At 35.9% G+C, this 10,821-nt stretch overlaps 1 protein-coding gene across 1 annotated transcript; it reads right to left on the bottom strand.

Moving 5' to 3' along the window:
• Positions 1-2,205: 2,205 nt before the first annotated feature.
• LOC128238061 (GATA zinc finger domain-containing protein 14-like) lies at positions 2,206-10,818 on the bottom strand. The gene is made up of 7 exons (XM_052953637.1): positions 10,792-10,818; positions 9,394-10,179; positions 8,934-8,993; positions 6,898-7,841; positions 6,503-6,653; positions 5,991-6,167; positions 2,206-2,478 (listed from the first exon to the last, which is right to left on the bottom strand). The coding sequence occupies exons 1-7, from the start codon at positions 10,816-10,818 to the stop codon at positions 2,206-2,208; spliced, it is 2,418 nt and encodes an 805-aa protein (XP_052809597.1).
• Positions 10,819-10,821: the final 3 nt, after the last annotated feature.

Raw genomic sequence — 10,821 nt, 5'->3', positions numbered from 1 at the left:
TCGACGTAGACTAGATACTAAAACGTAGACATGACCCCACCCTGACGGACCCACGCACAATTTTGAAGGCGTTAGATGACTGGCCGCAATATCTGATGACGCAACGCAGGTAATTATATGACGATTGAAGCAGGCGAAGGGGCTTACCCCTGACACCAAGACGCCCGACCTTCAGCATTAGGGAGCCGTGCCATACGGTATCAAAGGCGGCGCGCTGGTCCAGACACGCCACGTAGACTTCGATGCTACGTTCAATATTGTACAGAACAGTCTTTCTGTTTTTTCTGGAATCTGTGTTGTTGTTGGCAAGGGAAGTCAATTGTCATTAGTCTTGTGAATGTGTTTAGCCTATAAAGGATAACTTTTTCAAATAGTTTACAGAAACATGATATTAAAGAAATTCGCCGATAACTAGCGGGGTCTGATTTATCCTTACTCTTTCCCTTGTAGACGGGGATGAGAACACTCGTTTGCCACGATAACGGGACGCGCTCGTTCGCGATAATGCTATTTAACAGTAAGGTCAATCCCAAAGTGAATTCAGTGCCTGCCTTAGTTACGTGTTCATTTAGTACGTTGTCTAAACCTGGGCTTTTTCTTCGTGCAAGGCTTTTTATGATGTTATTCACCTTTGTGAATGTAATTATTTTAGTATCTTCTTGCAAATAGTCATTTACGTACTTCGTATTGTTGCCTTGTATCTAGTTAATCGGCCGTTGTCATCGCACTAAATACTTTCGAGAAATTGTGTATGAATTCCTCAGCGACCCCTTCATGTTTGTAAGAAGGTTATCAATGAAAATTCAATTTCATATTTCAAATTTTTTGCCACTTCATGCGCGCAAGAATTTCCAAAATGTTCTGTGATCCTATTCAGCGGATTTATCAAGGTCATCATAAACTTTGTTTTCGTACGTATCACAATGGTGTCGCTGTGTGCGCCGAAATTCACGCTTGGCGCTTTTATAGTCCCGTAAAGTCTGCGAATGGACGTCGCGGGATTTACCTTGATCATGCCATTCTTTCTTTGCACGCCGGGCATGCGCATAGGAATGCTTTACCTCCACAGACCAGTATGGTCTTACGTGCTCGTTAAAAGATGCTTATGGAAGAGTGTGCCGAGGCTGAGTGAAGCGCACTGACGAATCTCTCGTTTAACTCTCGTCTCTCGTCCGGATCGCACGTTACTGTACTGTTACAAAGTGTGTCAATAAGGGTTTGGCCTATCAATGATTTATGTAATTTACCAAATGAGCGTGCGTGCCCTTCGTCCATGATATACACTGTCTTTTAATGATCTTATCGGATTTAGTTATAAAAGAAGTTAGTATGGGCAGGTGGTCTGACGTTAAGATTTGATCAGGTGAGTTCCGTATGAGCAAACGTCATTGATCATTGACTTTTCAATAAATACATGATCGAGTACCGTACGATTAGGAATAAACGTAAAATCAGCGTTTGATTCATCCACACTATGAGCAGATTTCGGGTTATTCTGATGCACAAACCGTTTTAGTAGTACAGATTTAGGTGACATAACACCTTGAGCTATTTGCCCGTTCAAATCGTCTGCTAGAATGACGGTTCCTATTCTAGAAAAGAATGTATACAAGTTTCTTTGTATAAATCAAGATCGTTACAGGCAGGCGTATAAATACAATATACAATGTATATATAAAGGCAGGTGATTATCAATCTTAAGTTCAATTCCGAGAATTCGGCTGTTGTTAATATTGTCTAGTTTTGTTACGTACTTGAACAAGTGCTTATTTATCATAATTGCGGTACCAGCTTTTCTGCAACGTAACATACTAAAGGGATCTAATGAATCGCCTATATTCACGTATGAAACATGATTAGATGTAATAGAATCAAAGAAGTTCAGAGATTTGTGAAGCCGTTTGTGTTCGCTAATACGTGCTATGTTCATCTTATACGTGTCTAAAATAGAGCTTAACGTGTAAGCAGATGACATAATACCTCTACAGTTCCAACATGCAATGTTTAAAATCATAATTGTAATTAGTATTGTGTTAACACTGATCATGATAATTGTAAGTAGATATATGGACTAGATGCGGTCTGTTTATGGTCATTTGCGCATTTATCCTCTCTCCTCTGATGGCTTTTATTAAGGCGACTCACGAGTTTACCTCCCGGAAGTGGGCGCGCTCTAGTCGCCAGGCGCTCGCGATACTCATTGGTTCATGTATAATCACCGTGGCAGACTTCAAGGATGTCCTTGATGAAAGTTACCCTCGGCAGTTCAAGCAATTTATCGTCTAGCTCCTCGAAGAACTGCTGCGGCAGTGGGGCTTGCGACCATTCGCCATCAGATCTGTCAAGTTCAGAGTAGTTGGATAGGTCGGATTTATCGAGCATCTCCTTTTTAATATTTAGTAATTCATTGTTAACAACCACCCTCGGGTCGCTGGGGCTTAGTAACGTTGACATGTGTGGCAACTCCTTAATGGTCCACTAGAAGTTAAATCCTTTGTTCTGTTCGTGAAAGGTGTTCGCTACTTGGTGTACTGTAATCGATCATAGAGCACTTGTATCCGCAGTAAGCCAATAATTATACCCACAATTGCTGAGTATGTAATTCATTTAAGCACGAAACAAAATTTAACGCAATGATAAAACATGTCAAATTATGAACTAAATAACTAGCATTATACAGAGTAACAAGTAATACACATACAACAAGCACATTATTAAAACCAATTTAAATGTAAATTTTAAATACAACTTATCCACGGTACTGAATATCATATTCTACGAAGCATTTCAAACACAGTAATTGTTATAGGATTTTTGACAAAACAACATTATTAATTTTTAGTTCTGAGAGCAAACATGATCTGGACGATTCATATTACATATCGACTTAAGCATTTCACGATCACAATGTAGGATGTATCCCAAAGAGATTGGCGATACGTTTTATTCTAATGACAAAAACAGTAACAAATAAGTTTTTATGTTATTGGTCATTAAGTGACAAGATTTACAAATCTGAATGTATGGCCGAGACACGAATAGTACTAATTCATTCAGAATTAATTTAGAAACTGAATGAAGTTTCGGTCTTTTTAAGCAACTTCCAATATTGACGGACAGCTACGAGTATTAAAACATGTCACTTTTTCGATGGTTCCGTTTTTAACAACATTTAATGATCATGGTAACCCTGCAGTTTACATTTTTCAACGTATGGCATATACAAAAGTCGAAATCTAACATGTACAAGTATAATAAAACAATAACAAAAAAAAACCCATCACATTTTTTTTTATTATACTTGGTCACTAAGCCGCACATGTGGGTTTCTTCCGGGTACTCCGCCCCTCGACCCTCGCCATAACACAATATCACACTAACGCGCGCCATCGTGCCAATGAGAGTGACTTGTATGATGTTGTAAAAAATGTTTCAAAAACTAACTAGTAAAATAAGTTGAAACTTAAACATGGCAACATCTCTTTAACTTTCTATAGTAGAACGTCACGAATGTGTGACCTGTGTCTTTCAACAATAAATGATCAATTTACAATATTTAAACCGTTAAGGTATGTGAATTGTTGATACTGGTGACCATATACTAGTTTTAGTTTAAACATATTTTATTCAGTTCATATATACAAAAATAACAGTACAGCAATAGTATTATGAAATGGATTGGTAAAAAAGCAATGTTTGCTTATACTAATTCCTTTCCATGTAGCCGTGTACAGTTATGAATTGCATAGAAAGTCAGTGTGTGATGTGTACAGTATGACGAAAGATATTATTTTAATAACTGTTCAAACTATTTTTTTACATTTAACTTGAATGTTTTGGAATACTTCTAAAAAAAGAAAAACAAACAAAAAAACGCAAATATATTCTGTCACACACACTGTCCCGATGAAAAGCGATCGATACACCAATGGGGTCGACTGTTAGGCATCAACACGCTTTGATGCTGCAATAAATCTCTGGACTTTAAAAAATTATATTAGTTTTGTTTCATTTGAAAGAGTTTAGCATGTAGAGAACGCATATCCAAACAACATTTCATTAAAGACAAGTTTTTTTGTTCTAGAATGTTTGATTATAACAAAACTCATTCTACATTCGATTTCAATGCAAACAGTACTGCGATAAACAGTTCCTTTGATGTTATTTAGTAATAAAATGTTCGTTATTAGCAAGCAATACCCTTTCAAATAGTACGATAATAATACGGGGTCACTTTTTATCAACTTTATACATTATTGCCAATAGCTCGATTTAATGCATAGCGTACCTGTACCTGGGGTACCGTAAATGAAGTATTTTAAGAGGATAGAACTCAATTTTATAAGCATAAAAACTCAACAAACGATCAGAAACGTGATCATGCGTACTCATGTACTTTGTGATATTATTCTCACCCGGTACCCGTAATCAATGGCTTCGACATGGTAAGGAGCCTTTGTATTACGTCCTGCAATATAAATGCTAGTGACACACCTCAAGTAAAAGTGTAACACTTTTTTTTAAACGGCTATGGTTAAAAAACTGCAAAGTAGTTAAACTTACTTTTTATACAGCTAAGGAATATCCTTCATAACACAGATCAATCAGCAACGCACTTTGTCTATACTTCCTAGTTTTCTTATCATTGTGCTTACGAATGAACTTCCACTACAGATAGATAAACTACCTACGTGTAAGTTTGCTTTTAAAACTTAACAGAAGATTAGACCATATCGATACAAAAAGCAAAACCTGAAAGATGCATTAGTTTTTACATTCAATAATTCGTCAAACATTTAATCAACAAAGCAAACGAGACAGCACACAAATAATATATAATAATTAACTTTTCAATAAAGATAAAGTTTGAATTATTAGTATACGGTTAGTAAGAAAGAGAAAATCACTGCATGGGGTTTTAATTCAATCATCAATCCTTACGCTTATAGCAATATGTTGAAATTATCACCATCTGTTTCTGACTAGAAGATTTTCAACTATCCTTAAACCTCACGTGCACTACGTACTAAATTACCAAAACCCGAAAAAGGCACTCAAACCATAACAAAACGGATGGAATTACTGGTTAAACACAATTGATGCAAATTATAAAGGGAACTCTTGGCATGTCCTTAGTCTCATTGATCAAGGATCTCCTTATATAATGTATTAACCTTTTACTTAACCTGGCGTTAAGTGATGAGTGGCGGCCTGTTTATCGTACACTGTGTAGTTAGTTATTTTCTGGTCCCTCCGGTGATCAAATATGCCAGTGAACTCCTGCTTCTTTAACCGTTCCAAGGCGGTAAATCCTATCATTTGTTGGTAAGGCTATTTTTATGCTGGTGTTGTCTGATTGTGGTGATTGTACGTTTGTGTCTCGCGTCCAGTCGTTTGGCCCCTTAACTTAAGCCTCCAAGCAGGTTTTTATATGAAGTTTGACTACTTGAATTGTCGCTGTAGTTTTTATTTTATTATAAACGACTCCTTTTTGAGGATAAGGAATATCTCCTTAAGCCGGTGCTTGGGGGGGGGCTTTTTATTACTGTCAATAAAGAACCGCTATTGTCATACTGTGGGTGTCCTTTGTTATTGTTACGCTGTGCATGTAGCTTGCTATTGGCATACTGTGGATGTACTTCGTTATTGTTATACTGTGGATGCACTTCGTTATTGTTATACTGTGGATGTACTTTGCTATTGTTATACTGTGGATGTACTTCGTTATTGTTATACTGTGTATGTAGCTTGTTATTGTTATACTTTGGATGCACTTTGTAATTGTTATACTGTGGATGCACTTCGTTATTGTTATACTGTGGATGTACTTCGTTACTGTTATACTGTGGATGTACTTCGTCATTGTTATACTGTGGATGTACTTCGTTATTGTTATACTGTGGATGCACTTCGTTATTGTTATACTGTGGATGTACTTCGTTATTGTTATACTGTGGATGTACTTCGTTATTGTTATACTGTGGATGTACTTCGTTATTGTTATACTGTGGATGCACTTTGTTATTGTTATACTGTTGATGTAGCTTGCTATTGTCGTACTGTGGATGAAGCTTGTTATTGTTATACTGTGGATGTACTTCGTTACTGTTATACTGTAGATGCACTTTGTTATTGTTATACTTTGGATGTACTTTGTTATTGTCGTACTGTGGATTTACATTTTATTGTTATACTGTGGATGTACTTCGTTATTGTTGTACTGTGGATGTACTTCGTTATTGTTATACTGTGGATGTACTTTGCTATTGTTATACTGTGGGTGTACTTTGTTATTGTTATACTGTGGATGTACTTTGTTATTGTTATACTGTGGATGTACTTTGTTATTGTTATACTGTGGATGTACTTCGTTATTGTTATACTGTGGATGCACTTCGTTATTGTTATACTGTGGATGCACTTCGTTATTGTTATACTGTGGATGTACTTTGTTATTGTTATACTTTGGAAGTACTTTGTTATTGTTATACTGTGGATGTACTTTGTTATTGTTATACTGTTGATGTAGCTTGCTATTGTTATACTTTGGATGTACTTTGTTATTGTTATACTGTGGATGAAGCTTGTCAATGTTATACTGTTGATGTTGCTTGCTATTGCTATTACTCTGGATGAAGCTTGTTATTGTTATACTGTGGATATACTTTGTTATTGTTATACTGTGGATATACTTTGTTATTGTTATACTGTGGATATACTTTGTTATTGTTATACTGTGGATGTACTTTGCTATTGTCGTACTGTGTATGTAGCTTGCTATTGTTATACTGTGGATGTAGCTTGCTATTGTTATACTGTGGATGTACTTCGTTATTGTTATACTGTGGATGCACTTTGTTTTTGCTATGCTGTTGATAAAGCTTGTTATTGTTATACTGTTGATGTAGCTTGCTATTGTTATACTGTTGATGTAGCTTGCTATTGTTATACTGTTGATGTAGCTTGCTATTGTTATACTGTTGATGTAGCTTGCTATTGTTATACTGTTGATGTAGCTTGCTATTGTTATACTGTGGATATACTTTGCTATTGTCGTACTGTGTATGTAGCTTGCTATTGTTATACTGTGGATGTAGCTTGCTATTGTTATACTGTGGATGTACTTCGTTATTGTTATACTGTGGATGCACTTCGTTATTGTTATACTGTGGATGAAGCTTGCTATTGTCGTACTGTGGATGAAGCTTGTTATTGTTATACTGTGGATGAAGCTTGCTATTGTCGTACTGTTGATGAAGCTTGCTATTGTCGTACTGTTGATGAAGCTTGCTATTGTCGTACTGTGGATGAAGCTTGCTATTGTCGTACTGTGGATGAAGCTTGCTATTGTCGTACTGTGGATGAAGCTTGCTATTGTTATACTGTGGATGCACTTCGTTATTGTTATACTGTGGATGAAGCTTGCTATTGTCGTACTGTGGATGAAGCTTGCTATTGTCGTACTGTGGATGAAGCTTGCTATTGTCGTACTGTTGATGAAGCTTGTTATTGTTATACTGTGGATGCACTTCGTTATTGTTATACTGTGGATGAAGCTTGCTATTGTCGTACTGTTGATGAAGCTTGCTATTGTCGTACTGTTGATGAAGCTTGTTATTGTCGTACTGTGGATGAAGCTTGCTATTGTCGTACTGTGGATGAAGCTTGTTTTTGTCGTACTGTGGATGAAGCTTGCTATTGTCGTACTGTTGATGAAGCTTGCTTTTGTCGTACTGTTGATGAAGCTTGCTATTGTCGTACTGTGGATGAAGCTTGTTATTGTTATACTGTGGATGCACTTCGTTATTGTTATACTGTGGATGTAGCTTGTTATTGTTATACTGTGGATGCACTTTGTTATTGTTATACTGTGGATGCACTTTGTTATTGTTATACTGTGGATGCACTTTGTTATTGTTATACTGTGGATGCACTTTGTTATTGTTATACTGTGGATGTACTTCGTTATTGGTATACTTTGGATGTACTTTGTTATTGTTATACTGTGGATGCACTTTGTTATTGTTATACTTTGGAAGTACTTCGTTATTGTTATACTGTGGATGTACTTCGTTATTGTTATACTGTGGATGCACTTTGTTATTGTTATACTGTGGATGCACTTTGTTATTATTGTACTGTGGATGCACTTTGTTATTTTTGTACTGTGGATGTAGCTTGTTATTGTTATACTGTGGATGCACTTTGTTATTTTTGTACTGTGGATGTAGCTTGTTATTTTTGTACTGTGGATGTACTTTGTTATTGTTATACTGTGGATGAAGCTTGTTATTGTTATACTGTGGATGTACTTCGTTATTGTTATACTGTGGATGTGCTTCGTTATTGTTATACTGTGGATGCACTTCGTTATTGTTGTACTGTGGATGCACTTTGTTATTGTTATACTGTGGATGTGTTTTGTTATTGTTATACTGTGGATGTGCTTCGTTATTGTTGTACTGTGGATGCACTTTGTTATTGTTATACTGTGGATGTGTTTTGTTATTGTTATACTGTGGATGTGCTTCGTTATTGTTATACTGTGGATGTACTTCGTTATTGTTATACTTTGGATGTACTTTGTTATTGTTATACAGCGTATGTAGCTTGTTATTGTTATACTGTGGATGTACTTCGTTATTGTTATACTGTGGATGTACTTCGTTATTGTTATACTGTGGATGTACTTCGTTATTGTTATACTGTGGATGTGCTTCGTTATTGTTATACTGTGGATGTACTTCGTTATTGTTATACTTTGGATGTACTTTGTTATTGTTATACAGCGTATGTAGCTTGTTATTGTTATACTGTGGATGTACTTCGTTATTGTTATACTGTGGATGTACTTCGTTATTGTTATACTGTGGATGTACTTCGTTATTGTTATACTGTGGATGTACTTCGTTATTGTTATACTGTGGATGTACTTCGTTATTGTTATACTTTGAATGCACTTTGTTATTGTTATACTGTGGATGTACTTTGTTATTGTTATACTGTGGATATACTTTGTTATTGTTATACTGTGGATGTATTTTGCTATTGTCGTACAGTGTATGTACTTTGCTATTTTCGTACTGTGTATGTAGCTTGCTATTGTTATACTGTGGATGTAGCTTGTTATTGTCGTACTGTAGATGAAGCTTGTCATTGTTATACTGTTGATGTTGCTTGCTATTGCTATTACTCTGGATGAAGCTTGTTATTGTTATACTGTGGATATACTTTGTTATTGTTATACTGTGGATATACTTTGTTATTGTTATACTGTGGATATACTTTGTTATTGTTATACTGTGGATGTACTTTGCTATTGTCGTACTGTGTATGTAATTTGCTATTGTTATACTGTGGATGTAGCTTGCTATTGTTATACTGTGCATGTACTTCGTTATTGTTATACTGTGGATGCACTTTGTTTTTGCTATGCTGTTGATAAAGCTTGTTATTGTTATACTGTTGATGAAGCTTGCTATTGTTATACTGTTGATGTAGCTTGCTATTGTTATACTGTTGATGTAGCTTGCTATTGTTATACTGTTTATGTAGCTTGCTATTGTTATACTGTGGATATACTTTGCTATTGTCGTACTGTGTATGTAGCTTGCTATTGTTATACTGTGGATGTAGCTTGCTATTGTTATACTGTGGATGTACTTCGTTATTGTTATACTGTGGATGTAGCTTGCTATTGTTATACTGTTGATGTAGCTTGCTATTGTTATACTGTTGATGTAGCTTGCTATTGTTATACTGTTGATGTAGCTTGCTATTGTTATACTGTGGATATACTTTGCTATTGTCGTACTGTGTATGTAGCTTGCTATTGTTATACTGTGGATGTAGCTTGCTATTGTTATACTGTGGATGTACTTCGTTATTGTTATACTGTGGATGCACTTCGTTATTGTTATACTGTGGATGAAGCTTGCTATTGTCGTACTGTTGATGAAGCTTGCTATTGTCGTACTGTTGATGAAGCTTGCTATTGTCGTACTGTGGATGAAGCTTGTTATTGTTATACCGTTGATGTAGCTTGCTATTGTCGTACTGTGGATGAAGCTTGTTATTGTTATACTGTTGATGTAGCTTGTTATTGTCGTATTGTGGATGTAGCTTGTTATTGTTATACTGTGGATGAAGCTTGTTATTGTTATACTGATGTAGCTTGTGCTTCCAAAGGATAAATCTTCCAGAATGATTTATACAGCAAGTAATTAACAATTGCATTGGACCTTATTGCAAACATGGTCTCTTCAAGCACATTGGATTTGTGGATCTTTAAACAAATTGTACTTAATAGTTATTTAAACTATACATGCTTGTAAACCATATATCTAAGCTGTCTGTCAATCTGAATAAAATCAGATTACATACCCACCGTCTAACTAAGGTCGTTTACTTTAGTCCTGTTGAGTTGTATGCTCTCTGATTTTAGAAAATACGTTTTTAAATAAGTTTTTAATGTAAATAGATTGTATAGCGAAACAATGAGCACAATGACTGGCCGAATAGTGCACAAGAGCATGATTTGACCACGTTGGTGCTTTAGCGAATGTTATATACCAAAATATCGAAGACTCCTAATTCTTCTGCTTTAACACGAATCATGAAATGAGCTGTTTCTGATTTGAAATCAATCAAGGAAAACTACAAGGACAAGCTAAGAAGCCTAACAGTTGACCATGTATGTCGTATAACATGTGGTCGAAACACCTCAAACACGTGATGCCAAATGCTTCATATTTGAGCTATGCTTTCTCTGTACTAACAACTGAAACATACAGAGGTGGCAGGCAATTCCGGCCGCATACT

The sequence above is a fragment of the Mya arenaria genome, chromosome 6, assembly GCF_026914265.1.
Source record: "Mya arenaria isolate MELC-2E11 chromosome 6, ASM2691426v1".
In the NCBI taxonomy this organism is placed as follows: Eukaryota; Metazoa; Mollusca; class Bivalvia; order Myida; family Myidae; genus Mya; species Mya arenaria.
This window is presented reverse-complemented; position numbering and strand designations above follow the sequence as displayed.

Excerpts from the sequence above, each read along its gene's own strand:
- LOC128238061 (XM_052953637.1), bottom strand. The coding sequence starts at position 10,818 with ATGCGGCCGGAATTGCCTGCCACCTCT. Across the intron at positions 10,180-10,791 it reads CGGAATTGCCTGCCACCTCT|CACAAGCTACATCAGTATAA; the intron begins GTATGTTTCAGT and ends ATCCTTTGGAAG. Across the intron at positions 2,479-5,990 it reads CACAGTATAACAATAACGAA|TGGACCATTAAGGAGTTGCC; the intron begins GTACATCCACAG and ends TTTAACTTCTAG.